Source organism: Diceros bicornis, chromosome 22 (genome assembly GCF_020826845.1).
Source record: "Diceros bicornis minor isolate mBicDic1 chromosome 22, mDicBic1.mat.cur, whole genome shotgun sequence".
NCBI lineage: Eukaryota > Metazoa > Chordata > Mammalia > Perissodactyla > Rhinocerotidae > Diceros > Diceros bicornis.
Genome location: NC_080761.1, coordinates 41,691,653 through 41,710,038, shown reverse-complemented (window position 1 = coordinate 41,710,038; position 18,386 = coordinate 41,691,653). Strand labels below are relative to the sequence as shown.

The 18,386-nt window shown below is 41.3% G+C and overlaps 1 protein-coding gene across 3 annotated transcripts in view; it reads left to right on the top strand.

The window, feature by feature from the left end:
• The window catches only part of SLC24A2 (solute carrier family 24 member 2), a 242,887-nt gene extending 228,627 nt beyond the window's left edge, over positions 1-14,260 (top strand). For 2 of the 3 annotated variants that reach the window (XM_058565877.1, XM_058565876.1), the window contains 2 exons: positions 2,235-2,401; positions 6,613-6,930. In XM_058565877.1, the coding sequence (XP_058421860.1) occupies positions 2,235-2,401; positions 6,613-6,862 (417 nt within the window). In that variant the 3' untranslated portion in view covers positions 6,863-6,930. Of the gene's footprint in view, positions 1-2,234; positions 2,402-6,612 lie in introns of all 3 variants that reach the window. The other variant, XM_058565878.1, reaches the window with a different exon arrangement.
• Positions 14,261-18,386: the final 4,126 nt, after the last annotated feature.

The following is an 18,386-nucleotide window of genomic DNA, read 5'->3' as shown; positions in this document are numbered from 1 at the left end:
ACACTGTACTATTTGCTTTATATGCATCATCACATATAACCATCACAATAACTCTGAGGGTACATATTATTATCCCCATTCTACAGTTGAGAACAACTGAGACTCAGGGAAGTTGGCTGCCATGCACTAGGAGTGGCAGGCTAGGATTTGCACCAGGGCTCTCTGTACCCCAAGCCAATACTCTTAACCATAGCACCATCCTGCCCCTCTTCAACTTCTGCATTTTTCTATCTATAGTGGCATTCAAGCTCCAAATATAGTTTTTGAAATAGTCAGTGCTTTAGAACTCCCTCTAAGAATTTAAATTATTAAGAATGTATTAAATAGATTGGAACTTACTAAGGGTGACAGTCATTTAGTCAGCATCTTCACGGTCTTTGAAAATGTTTTGCTCCAAATCTAACCAAAAAAATAAGTCATCAAGAAGACTATTTTGCTCAAATAGGCACTCCTGTGCAAAACTCTTATTTAACTTTCTCTAGGAGAATCAGCAAAAACCTAGTAAAATCACTGTAGTAAAATGCTAGTAAAATCACTGAAGTGTGCATATTGATTTGTTTATTCAGCAAATAGTATTGAGAACCTACCGTATCCCAGACTATGTTCTGCATATTGAGGAAACCATAGTCATCAAGGCAATGATCCTGCTCACATGGACCTTACTTTCTGATGGGAGCAGTGAATCCATGTGCCACGAGGACGGGGTAACCTAGCTCAGAACAGGCATGACCATCAAACTAAAAATAGCTCCCAATGAGGCTTTTAAGCTAGTGGGAACCAAGATTTTACTTATAAATCAAAAAGAAGCAATTTAGAAATGAGTTTATTCTATTCCCTAAAAACCTTTATTCTGATATGCTACTTTGTCCCTTTAAATTTTTTCCACAAACAATGGATGTCATCAGGGAGGCTACTGGAAACCAAACTGAAAGCATTATCTTAAATTTTAAGATATCTTTATCTTTAAATTTTCAAAATTGCAGTTCACCAACTACAGAAAATACATAAAGCTTTTAGAAGTCCCAAGGAGACAAAAAAGTTGCTCAAGAGAATGGAGAGCTTCCATGTGAGGCTAGACCAACTGTCCAAAATAGAATTCATCAGTCTTTTTTTGTGTGTGTGTGAGGAAGATCAGCCCTGAGCTAACATCCATGCTAATCCTCCTCTTTTTGCTGAGGAAGACCGGCTCTGAGCTAACATCTATTGCCAATCTTCCTCCTTTTTTTCCCCCAAAGCCCCAGTAGATAGCTGTATGTCATAGTTGCACATCCTTCTAGTTGCTGTATGTGGTACGCGGCCTCAGCATGGCCGGAGAAGCAGTGCGTCGGTGCGTGCCCGGGATCCGAACCCGGGCCGCCAGTAGCAGAGCGCGTGCACTTAACCGCTAAGCCATGGAGCCAGCCCTGAATTCATCAGTCTTAAAAGGCAAAGACCAAAAGAAAATATAATAACCGCCCCCCCCGCCATCGCTTTTCAATAATGATGACTATTTACCAAGGGCTTTTCCACAAATTATCCTTTAGTCCTCACAACCACCTTGTAAGGAAGTATTATCATCCCATGTTAAGGACAAGAAAGCAAGGATTGAAGACATTGTACAATCGATTCAGTTAGCAATAGGTGAAGTACTTAATAAACGCCAGAGCCAGACCTTGGACTCTGACTCCCTCACTGTTGCTTCCTCCACGGCTGCCTTGCTGACTTACAGTCCTGTATTACCAAATCCAAAACACCCCAAATCACGTTTCCTGTGCAATTGGTGGAGTCTAAAAGTATTTAAGAGTGGGCTACAGACACCAGGAGATGTCAAGGAAAAATGAGGATACTGGGTGTCAGTCCTTAACCTTCGATTTTAATCCAAGAGCAAATCTGCCACAGAATTTGGTACCATTGGCAGGCAGTGGCCACTGAAGCCAATGACCAATTGGCTTTTATAACTCTAATCTTCTGCTTCCCTTGCTCAGTCTCAGTAAACACCAGACAGACACTGCACTCAAGCCCTCTAGAGCGCTTTTTTGAGATTATCTGTTTAATCCCCATGTGAACGTTCCTGATCTCTTGGGTCTGAATATTGCACAAGTATGAACTCCTCTATGGCGATGATTGTGGCTTATTTCTCTTCATCATGTCATCCTCAGCACAGCACACATAACTCACTAAAGAGAGTTGCATTGAAATGTCCGTGGTTTTGTGACTTCAGATGCTCCCATGTTTGTCCCTGTTATCACTTATAGGTTGGCGAAACAATTGGCATTAGTGAAGAGATTATGGGTCTGACCATCTTGGCTGCTGGGACCTCCATCCCTGATCTTATCACCAGCGTCATAGTGGCCCGGAAGGGGCTTGGGGACATGGCCGTGTCCAGCTCTGTTGGAAGCAACATTTTTGACATCACCGTAGGGTGAGTAGAGATAGTTCTATAAAGGTGCACACCAGCTCACTGCTGTCTTTGTCTTCTTAGATGCTGTGAAGACATGACCAGGATCTCTGAGCCCAAAACTAACCAATACGAACAGAAAGTAAAGACTGGGAGTACCATTCAGTTTCACCAACTCCATTTTTCATTTTCAGAGAACTTAATGAAGAATAAGTTATCACTAGACAGGCAGAAACACATACCTGCATACAGAGGGGATGTTGTAGGAAATACTTTAAGAGAATTTCATTTATATAATGGCATTGGCTACAAGTTATGAATATTCGATATTCAGGTGTGATGGAGATGCTCTGGTAGTTTCACTATGTTTCTTTACGTATTCTAATTCTAACTAAAGTCCCCACCAGCCTAAGGTGATATTTGGATTGTAAAACAGATTGGAACAGACGTAGGCCCAGTGAAAATATCCCATCTCCTTCTTTGGAACACGCTGGCAGGTTTGGCATTTGTTTATCTGTGCTGGTGAAAGTAGCCTAGGTTTTTTGAAAGTCAGAAGATGAGATCTGTTCTTACAGTTAAGCAAACTGGCCTTCTCAATATGAATAATCCCTAAAGTGGATCAGGTTGGGGAGGGATGCTGTTGTCTCTGTCATTTCATTTAACTTGTCAAAAGTAAAAGTAGTCTGATAAATAACCTCAAATGGCAGCCCCCTGAGAAAGTAAGACATGGGATGTTACCATGTTTCCAGAAGAACTTGAATTTTGAAACTCAAAAGTTCATGTGCCTACTTTCTCGTTGAACATCTTGAATATTGTTCTCTCTTATACCTTTTCATTACCTGTATCTTTTTCATTCACTGTCTACCTTGTGCACTGTACATACATTTTTATCCACTTAAATCACACAATGATCCTATGAGAGATGTATTCTCATCCCCATTTTTCAGATAAGGAAACTGAAGGGCACAGAGTTCACACAACTAGTAAATAAGATAGCTGGGATCTGAACAGTCTGTGCTCTCAACAGCACCACCATCTGTGCATAAAACCCTGCTTTGAGCTTCCACTGTCTGAACCACCTTTGAGTTCCAAAGGTGCCCTCTCCTACCGTATTTCCTTCCTTTGCAGGCCCCTCTCACTCAAGAGCCCTCCCTGCTGGTCTGTCTGGAAAACTCTAACTTATCCTTCTAATGTCAACGCAAATCCTGGCTCCTCTGATTTCCTTGGGTCTGACCTGGGGACTCTTGCTCCTGTATACTCTCTGCACATCGTACTCTTGTCATGGTCGTGTCCGTCAGTCTGCCCACTAGACTGTGAACTCCCCAAGAGCGAGCACTCCCCAAGGCCTAATACATTTCCTAATGTGTGGTGGTGGTTTGTAGAATGAATGAATGAATGCGTTAAAAGGTGTTTATTTTAAAGGAAGGGTGTCCCTAGAATAATCAGTGTTTCTCTGTTCCACTGCCTACACATTCAGAGTCGTTTTCTTGGTCAATCTCTTATAAAAAGGAAAAGAAAATGTTCTGTAGTAGGAAAAGAGAAAATTTCACAAATTGGGAAAAATTACAAGTGTTCTGTGAGACATATTTGTCATGTTTTTGAAAAATAAATATTGTAAGAAATTACAAGATGCTTTTTGATCATTGTTTTTAAATTGTATATATAGTAACAACTTAAATGAAAGTTTAAAGAACAATCACCCCTAATCCCACTACCCAAAAACAGCATTTAACTTTTCTATGTTCTTTTCCAAATATTTCACAAAGTCTTCTTAGTGAATATTTAGTTTTGTCCTCTTGGAGGGCTTTTATTTTTTCATTTTATAACCATTTATGCCTGGCACAGAATAGGCATCTACTAGTAAATTAGTAAGTCAACCATATTTCTAAGTTTCTTCATAGCTCTCCTAATTAACATTTTATGGCTTCAAAATATTCCAACCTGTTGCTTTTCAGTTTAACTATTATCCTTAAGTAAGAGCTTTTATTTTTTCCAGTTTTCTGCTATTACGGGTGTTTCAATGAACACCTTTATGCAGAAAAACCTCCTCTTTTAATTATGATTATTATGATAAATTCCTTAAAGAAATAGTAAAGAATTAAAGATTATAAGCATTTTAATGGCTATTGATATATATTTTTCCAAAAGGTCTTTCCCAAGACTTTATACCAATTTACGAAGTCATTGGCAATATATTGAGTGTACGAGTTTCTTCATAGTCTTGCTGGTGTTTATTTTTGCTTGTAAGATTAATACATAAGGTAAAGGATTTAGAAATACATATAAAGCATTGGTATCCACGACCTTTTTTTAATTCATATATATTTTACGTTACTGAAATTACATTGCTATTTTTATGTGTATCCTTCATTTTAAATATAGAATTATATCAAGAGTATTTGCTTGTATCATTATAAGCTTATGATTTTTACTAGCTATAGAACATTACATTGACTTAATAAAATAATTGAATATTTAACTAGTTCTGTGTTATTAGAGATTAAAATATCCCCAATTTTTCTCTACTCAAAATGATCATTTTTCTGAATAAAGTTATATCTGCATTTCAAATTATTCTTTCTGCTTGATCCCTGACAATAGAATTGATAGGTCAAAAGGTATGAAAAAATGTCATTTTTCCCCCAGAGGGTTTTTACCTATTTGTAGTCCTGTCAGCCACAACTTTGCCAGAATTGGATGTATGTGCATTTGTATGTGTGTGTCTAGCTTTATAAGAGCACAATGGTTTTTGGTCTTTTTCTTCCTAAGAGATGGGAAGTGTGGAAGAAGAGTTCCCCAGAACAAGTCTCCAGCGGAGGTTTCCGTTTCTGTATCATCATCATCTCTCTCAGGCATTCCCCTCTCCTTTTCTGACTTCCCACTGCCGACCGCAGGATGCCAGCGCTGCCCCCTCGTGCCGAGAGTTGGAATTGCACCTTGCTCCCTGAGCTGCCCCTGTGGACCCCCTCCCCTCCCGACATGTCCACTGAAGTAAGCGCCTCCCAGCCAGGCTCTAGTGGGCAAAGCGCCTGTACTCATCGCCAGGAGGTAGTCACAGCCATCACTTCGGCTTGGCCTCGGTTAACGTATGCTCCCGGATGGGGGTCTGCATGTGCCAGGCCCTGGGAATTCAAAGATGCATAACGCGTGGGCTCTGCCTTCACATGCACTCTCTCCAGTTGGGAGATAGACGTATAAACTCACTGCCTCTTTCACATCATTACTTCTCTCAAGCTATCTGCTTTTCCTTTGGAGAACTTTGTGTTTCAAAAGGACGCCCCACCTTCCGTATCCCTGAGGCTAGGCCAAAACGGAGTCTCCCTTAGCCATTTGCTCTGCAGAAGGCTCAGCGGGCTGGGTGGCTGGGTCTGTGTTTCCCCAGCCAACAGGCCATCATGAGGCTCAATGGGCACTCAGAGATGCACATGCCACTCAGTCATGCCTTTTCCTCCACGTTCATCTCCCACAGGCTCCTAACCCACTCTCGTGGGGCACCGGGCCGTTAGCTTTTCTGATATCTTTCAGAGTCGCCCTCTGGCTAGGAAACAAAAGATGTTATCAGATTTTAAAAGTCAAATGCAAAAGGAGAGAACAGGTATAAAAAAACATAATAAAGTTTTTAAAAATCACATCACAAACATAAGATACTGTCTTCCTCAAATCTTCCAGAAAGGCCATTTTTTAGTCAAATGTTGCCCCATCTTTTGGAAAATAACCTTCAGACAGCTACATTGTATCATCGCCCCACCACCATCATATATTCTCACGTGCTTTTAGATTGTTAATTAAGTCACTACTACTCTCTGTCTCCATTTTAAAAAATAATTTTGCTATTTTCACCACTGATTTCTATACTTTTTCTCCATTTGTCCTCTCTCACCCTGAACAAATCCTCCAATTCACCTCTTTAAGGCTGAGCGCAACATTTTAATCTCAACTAGGAAGAAAACAAAAAATTAGTTCAAATCAAATTCAGAAAACACCTGTGGCAGTACCGTCTTTGGTCTTATTCAGTCGTAGAACAAATTCTCTCTGTTCTCCCTAATTCAATCAGGAAGTAAAGAAAGGGTTTTAGAGCTCACCTGACTCCCTTATATGGTTTCCTGGGACAGCCATGCCCGAGTCATAGTGAACCTAACAGGACGCCCTTTTCAGATTATAGATTCCAAGAAACTAATGTTACTTCTTCAACGTGTCTGCCTGTCCCCCGTCCCCCTTGCTTCTCTCCCTCACAGGCTCCCGCTGCCCTGGCTCCTGTACACCATCATTCACAGATTCCAACCAGTGGCCGTCAGCAGCAACGGCCTCTTCTGCGCCATCGTCCTCCTCTTCATCATGCTGCTCTTCGTCATCCTCTCCATCGCCCTTTGCAAATGGCGGATGAACAAAGTGCTCGGCTTCATCATGTTCGGACTCTACTTCGTATTCCTGGTGGTCAGCGTCCTCCTGGAAGACAGAATTCTTGTGTGCCCTGTCTCCGTCTAGCGGGAAAAGCCATATCTTGCACCAACAGCATGGATGGTCCCTCCCCACTCTGGGTTCTAGGCTCCTCGACCTCTCGAGAAGAGGCGGCTGGCACACGGCCCTGAGCATTTCGAGTGTCCCTCCTTGGCGGATTTGAGGAGGATGGATTCACACTGGGCCCCTTCATTTCACAGGCTGCTTCCACCCCTGCCTATTGAAACGGCTTCATGCAAGAGACAGAGAGAACATGGGGGCTTCTCTCCATTCACCACTGACAGGTACTCCTCGCTGGTCGGAGGTACATTCGTTGTAATGATGCAAACAATGACGGAGGCTCTATACATACATATAAAATATACATATTATAAATAGATGCACATGAACACACCCTGCCTGTTCCTGTACTATACCTCTCCTTCCATACCTATAGAGTAATACATACCTGTATACAAACACAGAAAAAGAAAAATTATATATGTATAAAATCATATATATATATATAAATACAAATGCATCTTTTCAGGGATAGTTCTAGTATATTTATAGTACCTATTTGAAGAGGGGCATCAACCTTCAGTCTGAGCTTTCCCTCCAATTGTGAGAGGTGAACTAATAGAGTCATTGCTGTGAACTTCAGCCTACCTTGGACTTACTGGGATCCCGCCTGGTAAGGTGGGTGTTTTAGGGAAATATGTTCCAGGAAGGAGGACTTGGTGGAGAGGGTCTGTAGGAGCCCTGAGTTGAGCCCTCCAAAACATTCCCTCAAGTCAAACAGGGACGACTATCTGCCCACCCCCACTGGGGTGCACTGATGGAAACCTACAGGGATACCTGGGACAGACAGAGGTAAAACCTGGATTGAGTGGATTCTGGTTTGGGGGCAGGGGGATGTGACCAGGGTTGGGTTTTTTGGGATTTTTTTTTTAATATATTGCCCCAGCATGCAAGTAGAAAATATGACTGCAAACCAAATTAGCACTCTTCTAGGTCAGCAAGACTATATAAACTGAACCTATATTTTTCCAATGCATGTCCCATTATCATCAAAAGAAGGGGGGCACGTTTAGCGTGACTGTCATTTAGACATATTTTGATGCTAAGGACTCACATATAATCAAAATGCCTACCAAGAGAGCCTGACTATGTAATAAGAAATACCATCAGGTAGAGGCGTTCAGTGGGACTTGCCACCTAACAGGAGCATAAGGGCATAGTTCTTTAAAGCATCTTCCAGTGTGGTCATAAAGGGCTTCAGTGTCTGAATAAATCATTATTCCTCCAGTAGAAGGAAACTGACTCTGATCAATACTGCTTGGGTTGAGGCAGCTTAGAGATGTTTGGAAAGGTATTCGCATGCTCAATGTACCCAGGAAGGTTTCTGGGTCCTATGTCTAGTGGTGCCAGGACCAGGATTTGGTTAAAGCCCGTGCAACATCTGTGTCTCTCCTGCCATCAGGACCCAATCTGAGACTCTTTCAAGCTTACAGAGTACACTGAAGACTATACTCAGCTTTATACTGGCTTCCAAGCTGGTCACTCCAAGGTTTGGATTTCCTGATTCTGCTCAGCATTCATGGGATAGTTTCATTTCATTTATTCAGTGCCCCCCAAATTCTGTCTGACACCTTGTATGATATCTCAGGTCGATGTCAATAGAAAATAAAAACAGCAGGAAAAAAAATATATAGGCAAACTAAATTGATGAAAACATATGTAGAGTTTTTCATTTGCCCAAGTCATGCTTTCCTTAAAATCAGTTAAAAGCAAATCGAGGATGGCCCGTGATTCGTACCCATCCTACGTCTAAGTTGGTGCACACCACGTTTGGGGAACTATATCATGTGTGTTCTTGTCTCCGGTCTATTGTGTCAGGGATGCCTGCGATGATTTTGTCGTGAGCACGTACCTCCTAAGACTGGGAGACAGGATGCAGGACTCACGACTGAATAGAGAGGCAGGGAGACCTGACAGCCCAGATCAAGCTCAATATTCCTCCCACGAAACCCCAGCTCACTCCACAGAGCGTGGCGGTAACAGGCAGTGCCCCTCATTGCTCTTCACCCACAAGCAAAAAGCGCTTCTAAGCGGAGGACCCCTGGGAAAACAGGAAATCCAGATGGCCGCCACCCCGAGACTAGCTCTCCGGTCTCTCCAACTTTGCCAAGTCAGGTTTGCAGTTGCGTGAAAGAAACCTGCCTCCTGTTCATCAAGGGTAGGATTTCGTATTGAGGAACAAGAATGTGTGCTCGTTCCTTAGAGTGAAAAAGAATAAGTGAACTTGTTGTTAAAAACTCTGGTGGTTTTCCCTGAAGGGGAGCAAAGTTGGTTATTGCCTGAGAATATAGTATTGACTGGCTTGTTGTTTGAAAGAATGTTCGAATAGGTGACTTTGACTCAACTGCAGATAGACTCTGTAGAACCAGACAGGATGAGGGAGGCCGGGTGTAGCCCTGCTCTTATTTCAGCACCTCCTGATGCTCCCCCTGCCTCCTCACTCCTCCCATTCATTCCCAGCTGGCAGTGAAGACTCCTCCAGGCAGCCACGGGACATCTTACTTGCTGGGAGCTCCACTTCATAGGGAGAGTTGTAGCCATTAATAAAAAGTTGTATTTGAGAAGACAATATTTCCCAGCCCAGGTCCCCCCTCAGTGATGTGCCCTGAGCGTGGTGTGCAAGAGTGTTCCCTGGCTGGCTGGTACACAGGCACCTTCTCCCTGCCACTGCTTGCCCTTGCACTCCCCTCATTGTGTGTCTGTGAGGTTATGTGTTGGGCTAGGGCACATCCAGAGAGAAGTGTATAGAATGCAACACTAGATCTTTAAAAGCATTCAAATCATTAAAATAATTATAAGAAAGAACTTTCCACGTCATGGTTTCCTCAGTAGGTCATCGCTAATGCCTTTCCTGCAAGCCTGTGAATACACATATATAAATAGATATGTTGATACAAGATCTACATGTACACACACAATATCACTTTCATCATCACCCTCTGACCCGATCCCATTCAGGATTCAAAAGCAGGGAGCATCAAGTTTGCCGTAGTGAAGGAAGAGGAAAGTCATGCACACCAACAACCAAAGGGGACATTCTTCCCTGATCTCATAAATAAGGTGGTTTTGTTCTGTGCCCATATACACACAACCATACACATATGCACCCACCCCACATATTGTCCCACCCCAAGAATATAGATTTACAGCCTTAAAGAAATGGCCAGCCATAGCTGATGTAAAGGCAAAGGATACACAACAGAAAAGTACAGGAAAAAATGTAGACTGCAATACTCTTTCTGCTTCCCTGGAGCAGGGTGTAAAATAATATCACAAATTCAAGCACCAACTTCTTACTGCTCAGTCTGAAATAAACAAGCTGTACCCAAATGGTTCCATTTACCTACAGCAAACCAAGCAGGTCTTGCTTGCTGTCACCTCCCCTGTCGCCCTAGGCAGCCTCAGGACAGAAGAACAACTTGGCTCAAACCAAGAATGCCCATATAGAATCTTCTAGATTGCATCTGGGAATGCCAGCACTAAGTCCAGCTGTCCTCTGGACCTGTCTAGTTCCTAAAGAACTGAAGCTGGAGATGTGATGGTGTTTACACAACTTCCAAGGACCTAAGCTGAGCCAAGCAGTGACAGCTCGGGAAAGCGCAGTACATGTGCAGGGATGAGGGGTAGGGTTGTTTATCAATTTGGCAGATGCAGCAGAATATCCTAAAGCCTTGCCCAAAAGATTATAAAAAGTGCCAGGGACTGTTTCATATTTGGGGAAAATGCTTTGTAAGGCTTCTAACAGGTGTCACCTGACAGGGGCCATTAGAATTTATTTTCTAGGGAAGACATGAATCAGGTGGTTTGGAGCCGTTTCAGCAAAACACAGCTGCCTGGCTGATGAGACATTCGAAAATATTAATGTACATCCACCCCCGGGCGGGGAGAGAGTCGGCGAACTCCCCACCATCGCTCACAGCACTTAAATTCCTCTGTAACAGGGAGATAGGAGATGAGCTATAAAGCAAAGTCCTCCCCAAGCCACATTAACAGAAAGCTGACCAAGGAAATGACCACAGATAGAGCTGCTGGCCAGATAGATGGTGGAGAGGATGGGCCTTCTGTTAAATGTTCTGCTGAAATTACTGGGTTGGAATGTCTGATGTGGGTCTGAGGACCTACCTGAATACAAGCATTTCAGAAAATTTCAATATGTTTTCTTCTCTACATCTACCAACACACACACCCAAGATTATGAGGATGTTATGCTTCCTTGCAGCTGGACAGATGGTTACTCAAATAATTAAGTGGGCATATTATCAGTGGCAGCTCTGTTCCAGAAGAAATAAAGGAAACTTCTCTCAGGGTGATTTCTGGAGAAATCAGCTGTCTCCAGAAAGCTTGTTATAGAAGCTAATGCTCCTTCTTGCTAAGCCAGATCTAACATAACCACCTCGCTTAATATTTTTAAAAGACACATCCTCAACTCCCCAGCAGTATTGTCTTCAATTAGTAGGTAAGGGCTTATGATTAAGATAGAGTTAGCAAAAAAAAAATAAAGAACAAAGAAAGAGAAGAAAGAAGTTAATTTACTTCTACTAGGATTCCCAAGAAAGCAAGTGTCACATTGATATATATCCCTATGTAGTTTAAAATAATTACAGATTTCAGGCTTTTTTTAACCAATTACATGAGCCTATATAGAGTCCCAGATAAAAATATTTTCCTTTCCCAAGAAGGCCTTTTCTTGGGAAAGAAAGGTAACATGCCCCTCATTCCACTGTGTACTTAAGTTTAGCTCCTTGCCTCTGTGTCTTTGGGTTTCTGACGGCTTCATATTCTTTGAAATATATAGCAAACAAGAAAAGCAATAACGGGTGTGCTCACAGCCAGCCAAACACCACTACTTATCATTACGTCATCATGCTATTTTTTCACTTCACTGGGAGCTTTGAAACTGCACAGGCTGTGGCATGTAATCACCAGGCATCTGTCAAAATCCTAGGTACACTCATGCTTGCTATGGAAGTACCACATGATTTCCACCTGGACCCCCCACACACAATGTGCACACTGCCACTTTACATGCCTTCCTCCCACACCGGGGATCAGCCCTGCTCAGAACCACCTGAATTCCATAGCGGTCTTGCATCTGACTGGTGACAGTTTTCTTTAAAAAGAGCAAGAGAGAGCTACAAAGGACAAATAAGTCACAACAGCCAGTTTTTAGAGACAAAAATGACCCTGTAATTATGACTGGATAGACAATTATGTTCAAATTAGTAGACAAATACTGGGAGACTATATGGAACACCAAATGACCTCAGCCAAGGTCCTTTCACTAAATGATTGATTGACAGACTGGAAAACCTTAAAGAATTTTTTAAAAACAGATAAATACCTAAGTCTGAAAGACTGCCATGTTGCCAAGGTTGATTTCTGTTAAGAGAGTTTGTCCAACCTGTCACCCTCATCAAAAGGACAATCCTTTTGTAGGAGAGGGGTCCTGGCACAGACGTTCCTGGCATCCCAGTTCCATCAACTATTAACATTAACAACCATCAGTGTCAGAAAAGTCTCCCTCCAGGTTAACCCAAGCCCCTCAAGTTGATGGCTTCATCTATTTTTTTCTTCTCGGCAGAAGAGAACTGCATCCGGGCCCTCCTCACTGTTTAGCCCTGACCTCACCACTATGTGACCCTTTATCTGTTTTCGTCAAAAGTATCTTTAGATTTTTATTTCTGAGTCTTTTTCTCTAACCCTCTCAATAATTTTTATAGTTCTTCCCTACCAAGCTTTTTAAAGTGCTTTATGTTGCTCTTAAATTAGGGAACTTCATGACTAATCATGACACAAGTATAAGGTCTGTGCAGGGCTGAATTATAGCCTCACATCTAATGCTTTGCTCCCTTTTTATGCACCTCTCTGTTGCCCTTACCTTTTAGAAAGTCACACTCCGTTGCTAATTCGCCTTAATCTTGAGTGCTCTATGACTTGTGTATCTTTCTTCCAAGCCAGATGAAGCCAGTGCATTTCTCAGCCTGGCCCAGTGCATTTGAATAGGCGTCTTACCTACTATCAGCCACTTTCCTCTTGGTCTTATTCAGTCTCAGGCTGCTCATTTCTAACCCCACTGCCAGTGTTCAAGCCCAGTTGGACCCCGTGCTTGCTCCTCTTCAAGATTCTCACCACCAACCTCCTCGGTTTGCTTGCACTTGGCAAGTGAATTGAGCATTTTCTCCATCTCCTCATTCGTGTGAATATTCAAAAATGCTAGACCCCTGCCCCCAACAACTTATGTTCTGTGTAATTGACTGCTTCTTGGGGGAATCCCTCCTAATTGCTACTAAAATGTGAACAGAATTCACAACCACAAGAGAGCAGAGTCACAGAAATACCTTCAGAGCACCAGTAGGTTGATACAACCAGCACTATCAGGCGTTTATCCTCTGGGAAAAGGATGAACACGGTGCGACATTATCACGAGGCCCTGGTGAGGTCAAGCCCATGAGCTTCGTTTTTCGGTCATAATCCCACACTCACAAAGAACTCAGAGTTGGAGAGACACCACTGGAGATCATTCAGACACTCTGGACCTGCATTACCTGCACTGATTTACCAAAAGGAATTTATATTTTTTCTTTAAATAGGAAATAGGGGAAATGGTTGGACCTCCTCTGATTACCCATTATTGCAGTGCGTTTACTTCCTTGTGTGGTAGGCTGGATAGGAATTGTAAGGGTGTTGATCGGTGTCCTGGCCCAGGAAAATGGGCTGTAGTTCGCCAAGACGATGGGAATTTGCTCCTGCATTCTCACATATTGGGTTGCATATTCCTCTATAATGGATCCGTAAGTAACTAAGGCCTTGAAACTGCCAGTTCTCTAAAACACTCAACTAACCAAAAGAGAATACTAATTTTTAAATAATGTCACCAAAAAAAAAAAAAAAAGAATGAATGAAGTCTGAATCCCTGAATAAAATAATTTTAAGGATGAAATTACATGCATGAATTCCTTGCCATTTAGTTAAACGAATCTCCAATTCTTCTCATCAGGATAAAACTGAAGGACAATGGAGACCTTTTGGGTTTTTTAATTTTTTAATATTGCACTTTATAGCACTTCATAAGAGACAATTGTCTTAATTAAAGCCATAAAATACCAATAATACGTATATTCAGGGCTTCTGAATATAGTCAATCAATAAGCAGTCCATGAGTCATTCTTGTTTTGTATTGTTTGTTGTAAATTGGAGTTTATCTGTTCTATTTTTTATTGCATACACTTACTGTTCTAGACAATCCTAATCTACTGATAAATTTTAGATGGGTACTTTAATAAAACTCAGAAAATCAAAGAAATAATTCATTTCACAAAAGCATTCTTCGTTTTCAAAATAGCTTGTTACACAGTTCCTTTAAATAGCAAGTTCTGATACAATATTGAAAGTATTTCCTTTTGTAAATTATAGATTTACTATTTTTCAGGAATCTATTTGTTATGTAGAGCAAGGTTCACCCATATGGAGAGTGAAATGGATAATTAGTAAATATATGCCTGCGAAATTTAAGGTTTGTTTGAGTTTTTATATAAATATAGGATGGGTGTAAGAAGTTCCCTTATAAAAATGGCAAATAGAGATATACAATGTATCAATAATTTCTTATGCCTAAATTATAAACCTTCCTTGAGAGAATGTATAAAACAGCAGACGTCGTAATGCATTTGGGTTTTTTTTCCCTTTCTGCTAAAATACACAATTTCTGACCTAATATGGTGGACTACTTACACACATATATACACAGATGTCCCCACAACTAAAAAGTTTAATGTTTCACTTCATCATGACTTTTTATATAATTTGAGTGAAAGCTAGAAGAATGACTAAAAGGCACTTAAGAGCCTAGAAATAGCCACCGCAACTGAGTGCCTCAATTTTCAATACACGTGTATTAAACTGAACGACCCCATCAATTTTATGCTTAAATTGCCATTTGCCCTAAAGAGGGTCTGGACCGAGTGCCCCTGATGTTCACGTGGGGGCTGTTTTGTGGTCTGAAGAGTTTCTCCAAGGGGAGAGACTCTCCATCCAGAAGAGGGAGCCTCTGTTGGTATAGCGCTCTGCACACAAAGTCTATATTTGTGCCCTGCGTCTAGCCTGGATGTTTCTTCTGCTTGAGTTTGAAAAAACTCCAGAAGCAACAGCTTCCATCTCCAAGCAATTTTCAGTCTCAGAGAGCCGTCAAAAAGAAGTACAGCAGAAGCTGCCTTTCTGGTTCAATGAAGCTACCGCGAGCACTAAAGGGAAGATAAATTATACTTTTGTTCTTTGCATATTGTTAAAACAGAGAAAATGCTGTCAACCTTGACCCAAACATCGACATTTGCCCTACAACACATAAACTGGTTTTTGGACAGGTGACATTAAAAATATCAGAATGCCATTTTTCTAAAGGATCTTTTTAGGGGTCGACGTCATCTTGTGCTTCCTTTGTTGGCCTCCATTTTAAACAAGCATTTTAACCCCTAACTTTACCCCTACAAGAATCCAGTTGATGCACTTCCAAATTATTTTTGTCATTTTGTGTGTGTTTTGTTTATTATGAGCAATTTTCACTGGATGGCAAGATGTGTGGAGATTTTGCGTCAGTTGATCCTCTGTGAATATGTCTGTACATAGACTGAGAGCTATATTTATTTGTACATAGGCTGTTTGGAACAATGTGTTTCTGTCACATGGACTTCACTCTGATCAAGGGCGTTTCTTCACTCTGTTCATGTCACACTTCCCACACCTCTGTGCTTCTACTGGTAATCAACTCACAGAATATCACTTTATGTAACTAAGTCTCCTCGGTGTGGAAAACAATAGTAATAAAATTATTAACTCAAAAAGACCATTGTTTTGTTTTTGGAATAATCCTTACCTTCAGCTAATCGGGACCCTCGGCATCTCAAGAAATTGACACATAGTCATGGAAGTTTCTCTGCAAAGATTCAAAGGAAGAAAAGAGCAAGCAGGAGTTCCTGTTAATTATAACTACCACTGATTGGGCGCTTACTAATATCATTTGAGCTTTTGAATGTCTGAGGGAACCTTGTGCACTGAAAGGACTACTCCAACAATTGGATTTTAATTAATTATATCGAAATCGTAACTTCAAAAGCCTATTGTTCCCTAAGCGTTTAAGTTGAATTTCAAAGTCTTGTTATAAATCTAATACTTTTATATGAAAATAAGAATTCACAGTCATTTTTTTCTTTGATTATACTCAATTGACTGATAAGCCTAAAAGATCAAATTCTAAACAATTAACCCAGTTTATTAATTAAATTTCCTCAGGCACTTTTTAAATTTTACACATTGAACATACCTGATTCTCTCAAATACTCCAAAAGCCTGACAGACTTCCAGACCCTAAAAAACAGAATCTTCCTATGCCCTCAAGCAAGTCCTATTAATCTAATAAATCAAACAAATAAAATATAGTAAACTGGGTTCACGTAAACATTTAAGTACCATTTACAAATGTAATAAAAGTCTACTATGCCTTAAAAATTAGTATCCTGAGTCTAATATAATAACACATTTCAAATTGTAATCTGATTATCTAATTTGCCAGATTTATTTCAAACACCTTGAAATACGAAGAACCGCAAAATATCCCAATGATTATAAAACTAACTTCTAAACCACACCAAAGTATTAATACCATGAATTTGATTTACTCCATTATCTCTATATTTCTATAACGTCTTCCTAGGCTTTGAAAAATCATCCAACTAATGAGCAGATCCACCATCTCTGGCAAGATGACTGAGGCTGAGTCATAATACCGTTATTTAACATTTAGAGAATCGACCCCAGAACATAACACATGGTCCCTACATACCATCAAGATGATTCTACTGGAGCCAAAGGTGATCACATAGCACTCAGACTTTGAGTCAAATGCTGTCTTGTGTCTATGAAGGGTCCCTTCTCCACCAAGCCCAGGTCTTTCAGCTGGAGTTTAATTTTGCAATCCAATGGGCATCATTACCATTACTGTTTTTTTTTTCTTTTTGAAATCTCTTTTAAAGTTTTGTCTCCTTATTTGAGTAGGTGAATTCTGCAACCCCACCTGGGTTACAGCCCCTTTTTCTACACCACTTGCTTGTATTCAACTAATCTATGGCTTGATTGAATTCCTCATTCTGTTCATAATTTTCTTGTCTGTTCTGATCATAATTCCAGGTACTTTCTTAACAACTATGTGTCTGCACTAATGCTAAATGCTTTGCATGCATCATTTCATTTAATCCTCAGCATAATTCACTGGGTTGGGTATCATCATTATTCGCATTTTACAGATAGAAATATGAGGCCCAAAGTGGTTAAGTAACATGCCCAAGGTCACACAGAAAGTGTCAGAATTTTAAGTTGAACCTGAGTCCTTATATTACCCAAATTTGAACTCTTAATCGTTACTTTTTACCTTCCCCTGTTAGCTACATAATTACTGCAAGTCCCAGGATTTACAGAGCACACTAGCAATTAGACGGGGTGAGGACACCAAAGTCAACCAAGTGCTTTGCCTCTTTTCTTGACTTTCCTAAACTTAACGCTTCTCAATAAAAGTGCATGCACACCAGCTGCATTTGACTGAATGAGCTTGGTGCCTCCATCATAGGATTTCTCAACCTTGGCACCAGGGACATTTTGGACTGGAAAAGTACTTGTTGTTGGGTGCTGTCCTGTGCATTGTAGGATGTTTAGTAGTATCACTAGCTTTTACCCATAAGGTACAAGTTTCAACAAACAAAAAAATATCTCCAGACATTGCCAAATGTACCCTGGGCATACGGTGGGGGGAGGGCAAAATCGCCCCTGGTTGAGAACTACTACTGTTCTGTCAGATAGAATCCAGTATGCTACCTCAAGATGGTGGCACTTCAGCCAATGGTTGCTCTTTCAGGTCACTCTCTCTCTCCCACTCTCTCTCTCTCTCTCACACACACACACACACACACACACACACACACACGCAAAAACACACAACTCCTACCCCCCACCAAAATGCAACAGTGCAGAGGTAAACATTCAAGAAGGAAAAGCCCATTGGCATCATTTCCTCAAATGGTCTCTGTGTGAACAGCAGACTACTGAAGCTTAAACTTGGGAATCCTCCTTCAGCCCATTCCACACAGATGGGCAGTTTACCGAACACAACCGAGGTTTAAGAGGTCTGCCTCTCTCTTTTTTTTTTTTTTTTTATAATTTTATTTATTTATTTTTCCCCCAAAGTCCCAGTAGATAGTTGTAGGTCATAGTTGCACATCCTTCTAGTTGCTGTATGTGGGACGCAGCCTCAGCATGGCCGGAGAAGCGGTGCATTGGTGCGCGCCCAGGATCCGAACCCAGGCTGCCAGCAGCGGAGCTCGCACACCCAACCGCTAAGCCATGGGGCCGGCCCAAGGTCTGCCTCTCTTGAGTCTCTGGGTCTCCCCCTGGGCAAAGCTTTGCCATTCTCTGAAGAAATCTGCAAGCCACAACCGTGGAAATAGCA